This window comes from Python bivittatus, unplaced genomic scaffold (assembly GCF_059951505.1).
Source record: "Python bivittatus isolate LINGU-HERP-01145 unplaced genomic scaffold, Pbiv_v1 ctg000220_np1212, whole genome shotgun sequence".
NCBI lineage: Eukaryota > Metazoa > Chordata > Lepidosauria > Squamata > Pythonidae > Python > Python bivittatus.
Window position 1 is genome coordinate 5,422,158 of NW_028277048.1, and position 17,132 is coordinate 5,439,289.

General features: G+C 39.5%; 1 protein-coding gene across 3 annotated transcripts; it reads left to right on the top strand.

The window, feature by feature from the left end:
• The first annotated feature begins 1,052 nt into the window (after positions 1-1,052).
• Positions 1,053-16,984, top strand: FDX2 (ferredoxin 2). Of its 3 annotated transcripts, none has more exons than XM_025171043.2 (6): positions 1,053-1,240; positions 1,511-1,576; positions 5,858-5,897; positions 7,026-7,132; positions 12,543-12,630; positions 16,105-16,341. In XM_025171043.2, the coding sequence occupies exons 1-6, from the start codon at positions 1,120-1,122 to the stop codon at positions 16,157-16,159; spliced, it is 477 nt and encodes a 158-aa protein (XP_025026811.2). In that variant the 5' UTR covers positions 1,053-1,119; the 3' UTR covers positions 16,160-16,341. The 3 variants fall into 3 exon arrangements, with proteins under 3 accessions (XP_025026811.2, XP_087993831.1, XP_007435049.1); XM_088137705.1 differs by having other exon boundaries at positions 1,076-1,240; positions 16,200-16,984; XM_007434987.3 differs by lacking the exon at positions 1,511-1,576 and having other exon boundaries at positions 1,084-1,240; positions 16,200-16,984.
• Positions 16,985-17,132: the final 148 nt, after the last annotated feature.

The window sequence follows — 17,132 nt, forward strand, 5'->3', positions numbered from 1 at the left end:
CTCAAGCTCAGATACTTTGGTCACCTAATGCGAAGAGAGGAGTCTTTGGAAAAGACCCTGATGCTGGGAAAGATTGAAGGCAAAAGGAGAAGGGGATGGCAGAGGATGAGATGGTTAGATAGCATCACTGAAGCAATGAGCATGAAACTGAGCAAACTCAGGGAGGCAGTGAAGGACAGGAAGGCCTGGTGTGATATGGTTCATGGGGTCACGAAGAGTTGGATGGACATGACTTAACGACTGAACAACAAAAATATGTGTAGGTAGAGAATGTTTGTGAAATGCATATTAAGGGAGATTGTGTGTGAATGAACAGATACACAACAATTAATTTGTCAGCATCTCTTTCTAAAAGGAAGCTTTTCATCCCTATCAATGATAAAACAATACCTCTTGATTGATCAGACCCAGCTATGCAGTCTTCTGTTTCCAACAAGAGCCAGTGAGATTTAAATTTTTGAACAGATGTAAAATGAAAAAGAATTTTAAAAAACAAGCAGCGGAAAGAGGTAAGGCAGGAAAAGCACTTGACAAAAGTTACTGTGGCCAGATTCCCAGGATTACTGAAATGAAACTAGCGAGCTTTAGAATCTGCCAATGATTTTTCTTCGTCGATCCCAAGATAACAGACTTCCAGTAGACTCAAGTATTCACGCAGCTGCCTGTGAGCTGCACAAACATTCAGAGAACCGAACTCCTTCGCCTAGAGTTGGTGTCCCCGCGACTGAACTTTGAATCCACAGCGGTGGGCTCCAATTTCATCTCTGCCACAAACTCACTAGGTGGTTGCAAGCAAGTCACTTTCTCTCAGCCCCAACACCCTCTTTCGTCGTTAGTTCCAACTATGGTCTGCCTACCGTGCAAGGCATAGGAGTCAGCGTATGCGAACTGTTCTCAGCACTAAGGATCAGCCTGCTCAGACCTCGTGCTCTCCCGTCCGACGAAAGCAGAGGAGGTCAGGTTAAAGAAGCCTGCTCCGAGCGTCGATCGTAACGGATTCAGCCCCGGTTAGGAATCGCTTCCCAGCCCCGCCCTTTCTTTACTCCGCCCTCCGCGTTTTGTCTCCCTGGAAACCGTTGCCGACCTCTGACCCCGCCAGGCAGTCACGTGGAGCATGTAATGGCGGCCTCCTGGGCTGCGGGTGGCGGCGTGAGTGTGACCCTGGGCTGGGGGTGGCGTCGCCTCCAGTTGCTCCTCGGAACCACCGGGCGATTTCTGTTTCGGGGCTTTCGTACTGCAGGTGGGAAGGCGGCTGCCGGCGGGGGCTTTTTTCTCTGACCTCAAAGAATAGCGGAGGGAGGGAAGAGGTTTCTCCGACAAGCGTAGTTCGTTTCTCCTTGTTTTGGGTTTTGAGAGGTTTTGAACTCCCGATGAAAAGAAGGGTAGCGCAATAACTCTCTTGCTTTCTTTCACGTTTCTTCCTCCCCTCCCCGCCCCAGTCTTCCCTTCCAAATGTTGTCTCCATTTGACTGTGCTTTGCTTAGACTTTTATCTTTTTTTTCCGTTGGAGAATTCAGATTACTGTTAATCTGTATCGTTTCTACCCTCCCCACTCCCACCGCGATTGCTTCCGCAGGTAATCTACACCTTTATTATTCTCCCTTATTGCTTGTTACTGTGATTCTATGAGGTACTTTAGGCTAAAAAATTACAGTAGTTCAAGGTCACTAATAAGACTCTGTAACCGATTTGAGATTTTGAGTTTGAATCTCCCTCTCCAACATATGGGTTACATCAGCTTTTAAGTACATTGAAGGCTAACAAATACATTGTTGAAATATTTGAGAGCCTGAGTAGTAGTCACTATATGAAAAACTGGCTATGTTTGCATAACACACTGAACCACAATAAATCTCATTTTATCCTAGCATACTACAGTATGAGAACCCAGGTTATGATGCTGTAGGTCATGCCCCAGGGAGTTGAGAGGGTGAATCTTTTAAGGATGTTATGTGTATCATGCAAATGTAGTCACTATTTATTATTTTTGGTGCTAGATGAGGACATCTTCCAGTCATTTTGGATTGTAGAAATAATCTCTTTGGAGATACATAATGTTCTCTGTGGAATGGCTGTTTTAATGGGATCTTCTGTATCTTACTCTGTTTTCTGAATTTACTGTTGGATTTTGGTTTTGGTTTTTCTTTTATTCTTTATTATTTTTATATAATATATCCAGGTACTTTTTCATATTAGGTGGATGAAAATATACAGTTAATATTTTTCATTAATGAGAGGGTTTGCATGTACTCACATCCTATTTTGGGGGGTCCAAATATAACAGCTTCTGCTTCTTGTACTTATTCCTGTTTTTTTTCCTCCTCATTGTTTTAGTGTTATGTCACTAAAACCCCAGAACCAACCAGTATGGTAATTGCAAAATTCAGATCTAGCCAGAGTTAAATTACTCCTGTGAATCTTATTTTAAAAGTGTTAGCTGTTGTTTCAGACTCCCAAATTTCACAGAACAGATACCTCTCATTTCTCAGAAGACCACAGTAGGGCAGCTATACTGCTGGCCCTATTGTAATCCTTCTGTTTTAATTTTTTCATTGGACTTCACTGATAAAATTCTAAGAATTAATTTAGCAAGGTTCCAGAATTTATAAAAATGCCCATTTCTTCCTAGGAGAAAACAAAGTATCCATTTAATTTTTTAAGCACATATTTAAGGCAAAAAGGTTCCCACACTATGAACCAGCCAATGAAAACCCTGTCTTATCTTTATGTTTATGGCATAGCAGGAAAGTGGAGTGGAGTGGAGGAGGAGGAAGAAAGGGGAAAAAAGAAATATAGGCCCAATTCTTAAAGTTCAATATTAGCTCTTAAATAATGCTAGATCCATACAGTTCTGGTGGAAAAAAGCCTGTTGAATAATCCTACATTCTGTCTTACCTCCCTGCAGTTACAGGAGGAGCCTGACAAATACTGTATGATATTTCACAAAACTTTATGGATTCCGAGTGTATAATGAAATTGGCAAACAGCCTTCTTAAGCCTGGCAAATTAGATTACTTTTACATGCTATGTCTTTTTGTTCATCTTTTTCATCCCTCTTCCAATCAACTGTGTGTGACATGATAAGCCATTTAAAGGAGCCTAGGCAAATATGCTTTAGGCAGAGTGCCATAAACACACTTTGTAGTCAGGGCTAATAATTGGGGAACAAATACTTACCCTGGGTTCATTTTGTCATCTTGATGTAGAAGAGAACATTACTTTGAAATTAGTGTTCATTTCTGGCCTCTGTATTGCCAGATACAAGTGGTACCTTGGTTCACGAACGTAATTTGTTCCACAGTTCTGGTCGCGAGCCGAATTGATCGCGAGCCGAATCAAATTTCCCCATAAGGTTCAATGTAAATAAGGTTAATCCGTTCTGAACCATATGTATTTTTTTTTAACCACAAAAATATGAAACAAAGTACAATACAGTATGAAGAGAGAGAACATTAACCTTGCTTGAGGCGACACCAAAAAGCTTCACAGCAAGTGTCTGTCTGCGACCGCGATCTCGCCTAGAGGAAGCCACAACCACATGTCAGAGCAGGGAAGATGACCGCGGGTCGTGTTCGTCACCCAATGCGGAGTTCACGAACAGAAGCAAAATTTTGCGAATGCTGCTGTTCGTGAACCAAATTGTTCATGAACAGAAGCGTTCATGAACCGAGGTATTACTATAGTTATGCACCTGTGGTTCATGGCATTTTAATTAACCATATTATGCGATTCTGTCCATTGACTAGGTTCACTAGGCCATAATGGGCATGCTTGGTTTAATTCTAGTGTATTGTGTGAATCCAGCCATTGTTGTCTATAAATCATGCATTTTGAACCCAGCCATTGGATTAACATAATCAAATTAGCCTTAATTTGGGGGGAGGGGGTGTTTGGTGTGTTTAAAACATGGTTTATGGTTTAGAATTACAAGTAAATCCAAGCAATTCTGGTTTCTTCAGTAAAAATATGTTTTATTAATCAAAATTATGTTCCACCATAATCACAAAAGACTCTCAGCAATTCACAAAGGCAAAAAAACAATAATATATAAGAACATCTTATAAATATTGTTGAAACTCCCCAAACAATACATGGTGTCAGATCCCAAAAACCCTCAGGAAAAGCTTTATTTTCAACATTTACCAGTAGACAGCTAATGGTGGAGATAAATCTGTCTTCCACAGGACGCCATTCCAAAGGGCCAACCCCATCACTGAAAAATAACACTTCTGAGCTTTGACCCCCCGACTTCCCCAAAATGGGGAACAACCATCTGGTTTTCTTGGCATGATGAAAATTATCAGGCCAACTCTAATGGGGAGATCCAGTCCTGTAGATAACCTGGTGCCAAGCCATAAAGGGCTTTATAGGTTAAAAACAGCAATTTAAAAATATAGTTTAAAAATATAGTTAACTTATGGCATAATGTGATATGTAAACCTAATCTGTGTGGCTTATTCAGTTATACATAAGTCATGGCTTAAGATAATATATGAAACCAGTCACTATATATTACCCGAAACAGTGATTATACCTTATGTTCCCTGAAAGGATAAGCAGACCCTATGTGAGTTTCTTTAACAGTTATCTATTTGCTCACAAACGTGTCCAGTGACATCTTAATCATATATTCATTTTTACAGTAGTTCTGTGAGAGGTCAGCATTATTTATTACCCTCAAAATGCTGAAGTACTGAGCAAATAGGGTTGTCAGATATCAGTTTAACCCAGGCAAGTGCTAAACTAGTTTCTTGCTTCCGTCTTGGGCTCTTTAGAGATACTCTTTAAATAAACCGAGTACTTCAGTATTTGCTCAGAGATTCTAGTTTAAATCTTGCATTTTCATGAACTTTTTTTCATGTTTCAAAATATAAATTTTTTCCCGCAGGCAGCACAAAAGCTGTTCTTCCACAGTGAATTTTTAGTCTTGCTAGGATAATAGTAGAAAAGCAGGTATTTTGAGTATCTGGTAAGGCAACAGTTAAATTCTCCAGAATAGCAAATTGCATCTTCCAACAGACTAAGCTGTGGAGTATTTGCAAGACACCAAACCACCAACACAGTATGGGAGAGCCATCGAGCAGCCTTTCTTGATTTGCTTGTTGCCACTGGAGCCTGAGTATCACTCTTAAGAGTTTGTAAAAAAAAGTTTGGGGAAGGAGTGCAGAGTGGTAGGCCAGTTGTTTGTATTCTTTCTGGCTTATAGAAGCATTTCTTAGTATTTGTTGAAAATATTTCTACTGTCATTTTATTATGCTGGATTGTTGTTAGTTGTGAAAATAAATCTTGTTGAAAACTGCTTCACTGAAGTGCACAAGTGATAATATTGCACCTGAGTATTAAAAATTCAGAAAACTGACAATAGCGAACAGGTCTTCAGTACAATTACTGACTGTGAGTCCAGATGTTCTGTGCTAAGCAGCACTGTGATCTTGCACGAACAACCCTAAAACGAAGGTGCAAATATACAGTGATGGTTATCTAAAAATGAGACTTCATTAGGCTGAAGACCCATTTGTCCTAGCCCTTTCTGTATTTTGTGTTACAAAATTTTGTCAGATGATCCCATGAAGCTAAGACTTACTGTTAGATGGCATAGGATACATAAAATAATGCAAGTAGTAAACACCAGGCCTGTTTGTAATAAGGCCTTGGTCATCCTTGACTTAGAGGGTGATGAAGAGGTGGATCTAGTATGTATTATCAAAATATGGTTGGGTAAGATTCCTGTTGAAGATCTGTCCTCCTTGATTGCAGGTCCTTCATCAGCCTCACCACCAAGGGCAGGGATGGAAGGTGGCATTGAAGGATTTGCACTTTCCTAATTAATAATGGAATTTTGTTGTTGCTTTTCCAGTGGCTTTTCAGACTGAAGATGAGAGCTGTACAGCAGAAGTGTGAGTATTAGGATGCACGTGCACATAGATGGTGAAAGTAGAGGAAGAAGAAGTGGAGCAACTGAAGTGGGCCCATTTTGTTGCCACTCCAATTTCTTGACATTTTGTTTTCTGTTAGAAGAAACAAATAACTTCAAGTACCGCTCCCTTCTGGGTCTGGCTGATATGGAAGCTAAGTTCAGAAAAGTTAGCCCATAGAAGATTATTTTAGGGATATATTTGAACCGGAGACCAGGACACATAACATGGAAGCATAAATTGGTTTAATGACAATGGTGGCAGCAAACAGAGGCTTGAGGGGTGGGGTTACAGCCCCTCTGTATTGACTTATGCAAATTAGAATATACATGCCATTGGATAGAGCAACTGGGTATACCACATTGTATAATAACTAGGTTTGAGGCCATTAGTGTGTGATTATGAGGTAATGGGTCAAGACTACAAAGACAATGGGGTTTTGAAAGAACAAAGAGGCATTCCATGAACAGAGTTTCTTTCTAGGGAATTATTTTTGTTTGCTTTCCCTGAGCTCTGCTCAACCTCCCAGTATCCTTTCACAAATTAATGTTCTTAAAAGTTCTATGGCTAAGCAGACAGTGCAGTTTTCCTGGGAAAGTGTTTTTGTAATGAGGTAGTTGCCCAGTTTGAACCTATATAGCTGAGCCTATGCTTTGTTTTCTCTGGGAAGATCTATTTGGATTAGGGACTTTAACTTGGCCCTACAAAGTCACCTACAAATCTAAATCAACCTAGGATGAAAGTTATGGTATTTTATCTTAATCATAGTTTGATCCAAGTTAGTGGTTCATATAGCATGCCAGATCTAAAAGTAATCTAGTTTAGCATGTCATGTAAAGCACTCTTATCATTGGTGTCTTTTGTTTCAGATTAAAAATCTGTGTCAGCTATTAGAATAACCATCCCCATATGTTCCCCATGTATGTTAGGATTCTCATCCAGCATAGGGGGAGTCAGGATAGGCAAGGCTATTTTAAATGTTGCTTGCAATTCTACATAAAGGCAGAAATTGCCAGAAAACATTTAGTTGTGCTCGTAGCATTTGAGCATATGACACATACTGGAGGGTCCTGAATTGAGAGCATTTCCATGTTCTTTCTTCTGTCTCAGAGTCAATGTAGTGTTCATAGACCGTTCTGGGCAAAAAATCCCAGTGCAAGGCAAAGTTGGGGATGATGTGCTGCACTTGGCTCAGAGACATGGCATCGACCTAGAAGGTATGTCATAAGTATCTATATAAAGCTCTCCTGGATCAGAGCAAAGGCCTATTTAAGCTAGCATCCTGCTTCCAACACTGGGTCACATGTTCTGGGAAACCCACACCACAAGCAGGATATGAGTACAATTTATTTATTTATTTGATTTATATAGCTGCCCATCTCAGCAGTGACTCTGGGTGGCCTACAATAAAATAGATAAAACAAATAAAATACATAATATAAAATAAAAGCACAAAGCATCTGAACTTCATAAAATAACCTTCAACAAAGCCAGGAGATTGGGGGGCATGGCTAGCCACTGACAAGGATGATGTGGTGAGCTTTTTGCTGTTCCCCTGATCCAGCTATTTAATATAGCCAGTTTACCCTAATTTACTATCTGATAAGATATTTAATAAGTTAAGCAGGATGTTAAGGAAGGAGACTCTGCACAAAGGAAAGGGGGTCAAAGCTTATTTGGAAGACCCAAAGGAGATTGAGGAGGCACCCCTTCCCAGCAATGAAGTAGTAATGGAGGATGAAAGCACTGCCCACAGGCAAGAACAGACGTCTGATATGGAGGTAATTGGACAATTAATAAAACAACTTAAAAAAGAACTGAAGACAGAATGGGACAAACATACAGTGGGAGTATCTAAAGACTTGGCAGGTATGTCTGAGCAAATGAATAAACAATTTAAGGAAATGTCACGGCAAATAGCAGATATCGCTCAGGTAGCCAGCAAAGCTAATGACATGACTACAAATAACACTCGAGATAGGTAAGGTTCAAAAGAGTATTTCTGAAATAAAGATTGAGTTGGCAGATTTACAGGATCGTAGCAGAAGAAATAATTTAAGGATCAAAGGAGTGTCAGAGAAAACTGGAACAACAATCTGATTACTTATCTCATCTCTAAAATTAATGACCTGAGCTCTGATATGAACTTATCAAAGATATTGAACATCCTCACCAGTTTACTCTGCTAGGAATACACAGAAATCTAGAGACATTTTGGTCAGGTTTGTAAATTCAAATGTAAAAGATAAAATTATAAGAAAAGTACATGAACTGGAGGAGATTAAATGGGATGGTGAGAGAATATTTTTTCCCAAGATATCAGCGTAGCTACATTGCAGCGAAGAACAGAATTCAAACCACTAACAAAAGAACTTATGTAGAATGAGATTCGATACAAATGGGGATTTCCTTTCAAGTTAATTGTTTTTATGCCAAAGGGATGAAAAGTTATTTCAGCTTTAACTGAGATGCAGAACTTGTTGGCAGAGCTCTCCAACAAGGGGTGAAGGAAGCTATCCACGACTTGTCCTTGGAATTGTGGAAACCAAGCTCAACCATAAGCTGAAGATTAGATAAGAAAAACACTGCATTGAGCTGCGGCGTAACAAATTATATTGAGTGTTTTACTCTTTTTGAATCTTTAGGTTTAGAGGAAAGGGGAAAAGGGAGTCAAATAAGGGAAAAGAACTATATAAAATAATAATGTAGGTAAAACTATGGCTGAGAAACTATTGTAGTTGAATCTGGGAGTTTATTGGCTGGTGAGAGGAAAAGGAATCTTAGTAGGTCACACCCCCCCCCCCTTAGACCATATAGAGGATCCTTAAAGGATCCTCTGCACATTTTTTGCTATCAATCTAAGTAGGACTGGAGGGCAGGGAGGTTGGATATGATGATATGGTTTAGTGTGGGGGATGGACAAGGGAGGAGGGCAATTTCCAAAGGCAGGAGGGAGAATGGGAGGAGGCTATCTATGCAGTAAACAGAACACTAATGCTCTTTATAATATCAAGCCACATATTGATAAATTTTGTGAGTAATAAGCTTTCAAAAATTTCCTGGATGCATGATTATTTTCATTGCATAGAGAAAATAGAGACACTCTAAAAAATGTAAGTAATGGGAGAACAATGTAAAATCATTTCCCTAAATGTTAGAGGTCTGGGAGATCCTATTAAGAGGAAAAGGATTGTTAATTATATTAGATCATTTAAATCTCCTGTGTTTATGTTACAAGAAACATATATCACAAATAGGTTGAATGATAGGTACTTTGAGAAACAATTTTTTGCACAATGGTCTAATAAATCGAGGAGTAGCCATTCTTTTTAAATTTCAAGGTTCAAAAGGTTTTGAAAGATAGGGAAGGTAGATATATATTTATAGAAAGGGAATTTGACAATAAAACATTAACTCCAGCATCTGTATACATTCCTAATCAGGGTCAGATTGGTTTCCTACAAAAGATTATGAACAGTAAAAAAAGTAACACAGGTTATTTTATAATAGGACAGGACTTTAATATAGATGCATTAAAACCTCAGATTGGAATATATAGGAGACTTCAAAATTTAATGCATAGTCATGGATTCATAGATATATGGACAATTATGAACCCTGCAACAAAAGCACATATGTTTTATTCAGGCAGACAAATTTCATACTAGGATAGACTACATTTGGATATCTAAAACATTTTCAGATTTCCTGCAACAAGTTAAAATTGCACCAATTCTTATATCAGATCACACTCCAGTAATTATTACACTTAAATTAGAAGAGATTATTCTATTTACTTATAACTGGCGTTTTAGTCCTATATTACCATATAAAGTGGCAGCAAAGCAATGACTAACTCAGACTTTGAGAATTTTTTTTTTCAAAAAAAATAATACAAACAGTAAGGTGGAATGCTATGAAAGCAGTATTAAGAGGAGAGTGTATAAGTCAGATGAGTATGATAAAAATATCAGCACAAAAGGCAAGTAAGCTTTATTTAGAAACTATATTACATAATTTATTATCAATTAGTATATATACAGATTTATTATCAAACTATAATAGAACTGGATTAGATAGTATTTACAAACAGCTAGTAAATGAAAGGAGAGAGATAATTTGGATACAGATAAAATCTGGTTGTTTTTGCTAAGCAAAGATATTATGAACACTACAATAAAAATTCTAGAATACTGGCAAATTGAAAAAAGCTAAGGAAAAAAAAATATTAGTGCAATTAAAACAGCAACAGTCAAATTGTGACCAAAACCAAAGGTATAAGTGAACAATTAACTTTTTTTCAACAATTGTATTCTTCAAATAATCCATCACCAATAAAATTTTTTAAATAGATTAACATTCCCAGAATTGGCTTCAGAAGATATCCAATTTATGGAATCTTTTTCTATTTCAGAAATCTCTGATGTTTTTAATACTATTCAAAATGGAAAATCTCCTGGCCCTGATGGATTGTCAGGGGAATTTTATAAAGAATTTAAAGAGATTTTAATACCTGAATTTTTATTTTTATGCAATACTTTGCACTAAGGGGACCCTTTATCAGAGTCTTGGAAACAGTCTAAGATAATTTTGATCCTTAAATCGGGTAAAAATTCTCAAGACTTGGCATCTTATAGGCCCATTTCAGTTCTCAACATGGACTATAAACTCTACACTAAACTGTTAGCTAATCGACTAAAAGTGATTATAGGTAAAATTATTCATATGGATCAATCAGGTTTTATTCCAAATCGAAATATATCTACCCCTATCAGGAAATTATTAAATACAGTGGTACCTCGGGTTACGAATTTAATCCGTTCCGTGACTCTGGTCGCAACCCGATTTGTTCGCAACCCGAAGCAAATTTTCCCATAAGTTTCAATATAATTACCGTTAATCCGTTCCGGCGTCCGCGGACCATGCGTCAAGGGCGGAAAAACGGCCGCGGACCATGCGGCAGGGCGGAAAAACGGCCGCGGACCGCGTGGCAAGGGCGGAAAAATGGCCGCGGACCACGTGGCCCGGGTGGAAAATGGCTGCGGACCACATGGAACGGCGGAAAACGGCTGCAGATCCGGTTCGTACCCCGAGGCGGAGTTCGCAAACCAAGGTAAATTTTTGCGGCCGGAGCTGGTCGCATCCCGAAAAGTTCGTAAGCAGAGGCGTTCATAACCCGAGGTACCACTGTATTATACAATTTCATAAAATTAATCTTCTGTAGCCATTTGTTCTTTAGATATATTTAAAGCTTTTGAAAATCTGGAAATACAATTTTTAAAACAAATATTAATTAAATTTAAATTTGGGGCTGGTTTTCGTAAGATGATTGAACATATTTATGGACCAACTATAGCTCAGATAAGACTTAACAGTTATGATTCAGATCCCATCACAATTTTAAGAGGTACCAAGCAGGGTTGCCCTTTATCACCTTTACTATTCAGCCTAGTTATAGAAGCATTAGATCCAACAATCAGATTTGTGGGGTGAAAATGGGAGATAAGACTTATCTTTTAAATCTATTTACAGATGATATGATATTGTCTCTCTCAAATGCTTCTTATTCAGCTAGTTATATTAAGGAATTAGAGGAATTTGCAGAGGTATCAGGACTATCAATTAATTTTCATAAATCACATCTGATGTTTTTTCACATTCCCCCAAAAACTCAAAAGGAAATTTCCAATTTTAGTGCTTCCAATAGTATATAAATCTTTAAAATATTTAGGTATTACTATTACTAAAAATATTAATAAAATCTTTACAAATAACTGTATACCAACATGGAAGAAATAAGGAAATACAATATTGGGCTTTAAAACATTTCAATATTTTAGGGTGAATTGCAGCAGTAAAGATGAAAATTCTTGTGTGGCTTAACATCAGTGCCTCCCAGTGGTAATTCCAGAACATGCTTTAAGATGTTGGCAAAAAAAAAAGCTGCTGCTTTTATGCAAAAAAAAAAATTGAGAGTAAATAAAACTCTGGGCAATTTACAATAAAAACAAGAATAAATACTAATTAAAATACAAGAAAACAGTGTTGTTAAACAAATAATGCATTCCAGGGAATAGATGGTAAATGAAAAGTTATTAGTCAATGGGAGCTTCTTCAGGGTACTAACACCCCCGGGGTTGGTTGCCTCTCCTTACGCACCATGCAAATTGGCAGAGCCAGGTCTTCACCCTTTCCGGAAAGCCGGGAGAATGGGGGCTGCCTCACCTCTGGGGAGAGGGTATTCCATAATATACTGCCTCCAAATTGAAGGTTCTGTTTATAGCCCTATAGCAGCATAGGAGTAATCTTCTACATCACATTCACTAGCAAAGATTATAAGTTAGAGCTGTTCATATCACAGATTGTGAGTTAAAAAGATCTCCTATATAAAAATATAAGGTTCTGGACAGACCACAAGATGATGGTCTGCTTCTAATTTTAAAAAGACAAAACATTTTGCTCTCCAGGAGGAAAGGGGTTGGGAAGATCTGCCTGTTGTATATGCCTGGGGAAAAAATATCTGTGAATGATGTGGATTTAAACCCAGATGCTGGCTTTCTGCTGGTTAGCAGAATCATCTGAGATCATGGAAGCTGGGCTGAATCAATCTGCCTTTTGCCTTGACAGGTGCCTGTGAAGCCTCCTTAGCCTGCTCCACTTGCCACGTTTATGTGAGCCAAGATTTTGTGGATAAGCTCCCCACGCCTGATGAACAGTAAGAGTTACTTTGGCTTTCTTCTTATAGAAGCTGTGGCTAACTTTCGGACTGTCAGTAGGCTAACGTTTCTTGATTTGGGCTTTATGCTGATGTTTTTCCCAATCGCTTTGGAGCAAAGTGACTGGGTATGATCCAGTGCTTTCAGGATGAATAATTTGGGAGCAGTAGTCCCGCTTTAAAAGGGCATCCTTCGTTTTTACTTTGGTAAGGCCCCACAACACCTTTGCAGTTCTTCTGGGCTGCTTCTGACTTGGACAGTACTAAAAGCCAAGCAATGGCCTAGTGAAAAAAGTACTTACATGCTAATGGCATTACACACGTGCAGTATATATAGCAAGCAAGGGCTTCTTCTTTTTCTTAAGGTTGCTTTTTACCTGTAACAAAGGACCATTTGGGTATTTAAGTATATACCCCCCATTCATGCTTGAAAAATTCTCATCAGTTGCATTAATAATTCCCAGTATGTGCTGAAGCTTCACCAGGAGAAATCCCCATAGAACATTTGTGTGTTGAGTCAGTTTGATATTATATATATCTCCATTGTGTGGAGATATTATGAGAAGAATTGAGTATGTGGAGCTCCGGATACAGAAGATAGCACACATGACTTATTTGATTGCCAGTTACATATGCCTCAGCAGGGGCCTGGTATTTAGAACCTTAATTTGACACAACAGCCTATTGAGACCTCAACAACAGATTGTCCTACTTCCTTCAGGGCACTAATAAGTATGTGGCCAACAGAACTGCCAAATTTATAGTCAACGCTGTTCAGCTGAAAGCCTGTTATATAGAACAGGCTCATGCAAAGGTGATGCCCTGATTTGAATATACTTTGTTTTGTACCTATTTTATCTTTTTGTTACTTGATGCTGTGTTGTGTCTTGATAGGATCAATTGACTGATTAATAAATTATATGAAAACATAATTCAGTTATGTTAGAAAGGCATTTGAGCATCACTTAACAATTCAGTCTTAGAATCTCAAAAATCTCCAAACATTGCTGAATATACTAAAATCAAAAATTTTGTTGTATGAGGAAATATAAATTACAAAATATAAATTACAAAGACAAAAAGCATTTGTAAAGTCTACAACGCTGTATGAATTGGAATATGCATTTAAAACCTATATACAGTGGTACCTCGGGATACGAACGCCTCTACTAACGAACTTTTCGGGTTACGACCAGCTCCGGCCGCAAAAATTTACCTCAATGTGCGAACTCCGCCTCGGGGTATGGTCATTTTTCCACCCTGACACGTGGTCCGCGGCCATTTTTCCGCCCTGACACGTGGTCTGCGGGCATTTTCCCGCCGTGCGGCGCCCGGCTGTTTTCCCACCGTGCCGTGCAGCCCCCGGCCGTTTTCCCGCCCCTGATGCGTGGTCCGCGGAGGCCAGAACGGATTAACAGTAATTACATTGAACCTTATGGGAAAATTTGCTTCGGGGTGCAACCAAATTCGGAGGGTAGAACAGATTAACTGGATTTACATTGAACCCTATGGGGAAATTTGCGTCGGGTTACAACCAAATCGGGATACGCCCAGAGTCACAGAACGGATTAAGTGTGTATCCTGAGGTACCACTGTGTGTGTGTGTGTGTGTGTGTGTGTATACACACACACACACATACATACATACATATACATACAGTGGGGCAAAAAAGTATTTAGTCAGCCACCAATTGTACAAGTTCTCCCACTTAAAAAGATGAGAAAGGCCTGTAACTTTCATCATAGGTATACCTCAACTATGAGAGACAAAATGGAGAAAAAAATCCAGAAAATCACATTGTCTGATTTTTAAAGAATTTATTTGCAAATCATGGTGGAAAATAAGTATTTGGTCACCTACAAACAAGCAAGATGTCTGGCTCTCACAGACCTGTAACTAATTCTTTAAGAGGCTCCTCTGTCCTCCACTCATTACCTGTAGTAATGGCACCTGTTTGACCTTGTTATCAGTATAAAAGACACCTGTCCACAACCTCAAACAGTCACACTCCAAACTCCACTATGGCCAAGACCAAAGAGCTGTTGAAGGACACCAGAAACAAAATTGTAGACCTGCACCAGGCTGGGAAGACTGAATCTGCAATAGGCAAGCAGCTTGGTGTGAAGAAATCAACTGTGGGAGCAATAATTAGAAAATGGAAGACATACAAGACCACTGATAATCTCCCTCGATCTGGGGCTCCAGGCAAGATCTCACCCTGTGGGGTCAAAATGATCACAAGAATGGTGAGCAAAAATCCCAGAACCACACGTGGGGACCTAGTGAATGACCTGCAGAGAGCTGGGACCAAAGTAACAAAGGCTACCATCAGTAACACACTACGCTGCCAGGGACTCAAATCCTGCAGTGCCAGATGTGTCCCCCTGCTTAAGCCAGTACCTGTCCGGGCCCATCTGAAGTTTGCTAGAGAGCATTTGGATGATCCAGAAGAGGATTGGGAGAATGCCATATGGTCAGATGAAACTAAAGTAGAACGTTTTGGTCTAAACTCAACTTGTTGTGTTTGGAGGAGAGAGAATGCTGAGTTGCATCCAAAGAAAACCATACCTACTGTGAAGCATGGGGGTGGAAACATCATGCTTTGGGGCTGTTTTTCTGCAAAGGGACCAGGATGACTGATCCGTGTAAAGGAAAGAATGAATGGGGCCATGTATCGTGAGATTTTGAGGGAATACCTCCTTCCATCAGCAAGGGCATTGAAGATGAAACGTGGCTGGGTCTTTCAGCATGACAATGATCCCAAACACACCGCCCAGGCAACGAAGGAGTGGGTTCGTAAGAAGCATTTCAAGGTCCTGGAGTGGCCTAGCCAGTCTCCAGATCTCAACCCCATGGAAAACCTTTGGAGGGAGTTGAAAGTCCGTGTTGCCCAGTGACAGCCCCAAAACATCACTGCTCTAGAGGAGATCTGCATGGAGGAATGGGCCAAAATACCAGCAACAGTCTGTGAAAACCTTGTGAAGACTTACAGAAAACGTTTGACCTCTGTCATTGCCAACAAAGGATATATAACAAAGTATTGAGATGAACTTTTGATATTGACCAAATACTTATTTTCCACCATGATTTGCAAATAAATTCTTTAAAAATCAGACAATGTGATTTTCTGGATTTTTCCCCCCATTTTGTCTCTCATAGTTGAGGTATACCTATGATGAAAATTACAGGCCTCTCTCATCTTTTTAAGTGGGAGAACCTGCACAATTGGTGGCTGACTAAATACTTTTTTGCCCCACTGTATAGAGAGAGAGAGAGAGCCAGTTTGGTGTAGTGGTTAAGGCACCAGGCTAGAAACTGGGAGACCATGAGTTCTAGTCCCACCCAGGCACAAAGCCAGCGTCTCTCAGCCCTAGGAAATAGGCAGTGGCAAACCACTTCTGAAATCTTGCCAAGACATGCTTTTATATTGCTATTATTTGGATCTACTTGCTTTTCTTTTTCATCTTTTTCAGGTTTTTAAAATTGTTATCTCCCATGAATGTTGTAAGTGCAAAGTCAGGATGTTAATTGCAATAATAAATAATTCCTGACACTCTTGTCCTCCTAGGGAGGAGGATATGTTGGATATGGCACCGCTGCTTCAGGAGAACTCTCGACTGGGCTGCCAAATTATCCTTAGCAAAGAACTGGAAGGAGCAGAGTTCACCCTTCCCAAGATCACCAGGAACTTTTATGTGGATGGGCATGTCCCCAAACCTCATTGAGAGCCACAGACTCCATTGCTGGATCTGTCCCCATTGTTAAGGTGATAAAGGCTTCAGAGAGCACAGCATGGTTGTGGCCAAAGCTGGAAACATTTAAAGAAAAGAAAGAGGAGATGGCTCGATGAGTAAGAAGTTGCTGCTATGGAAGGAACTGAATGAAATAAGGAGTAAGGTTCAAGCATTTGGCAACTATCTCACCTGCCTGTGCCTTCTTCAGAAAGCCAAATCTGGGTTAAGCATAGCCTCATCCATGGCACAAAGGGGTGCTGGTAGAAGGATATTTCCATACTTAATAGTTTTTCCCCCACATCCTGGAGAAAACCAAAACATTTCATGGAGAGGCAAGATGTTCCTATGCAGTAGCCATTGTCTTTTAGCAGAGAAATATAAAGTTTTATGTCGTGTTAATTGTGTGAAGAAGGAAAAAAATGTAATTCCCATAAGCACTTTCTTTGTACGCTTTCCAGCTTGTTCTCTCTTGTTCTTCAGGCACTGTTTTGATCTACATTGGATCTTCCTTATCTGTTGTCTGCATTTAACTGTAGAACAGTATATTGAATCTTTGGTCATCTCTATAACCAAAAAACCAAGGAATTGGCTTCTTCCAGTAAAGAAAAAGCAGGCTGTTGCTAATGTTTTTGACTTCATTCCCCATACACATGAACAAATATGTTTGGAATGATATGTGTATGTAAGGCGGGGACTGTGCAGCACTTCAGATTCAGACGCAGGTACTTTGAAGAGTTCAGGAGCACAACCGTAGCACCTGTCTGCAA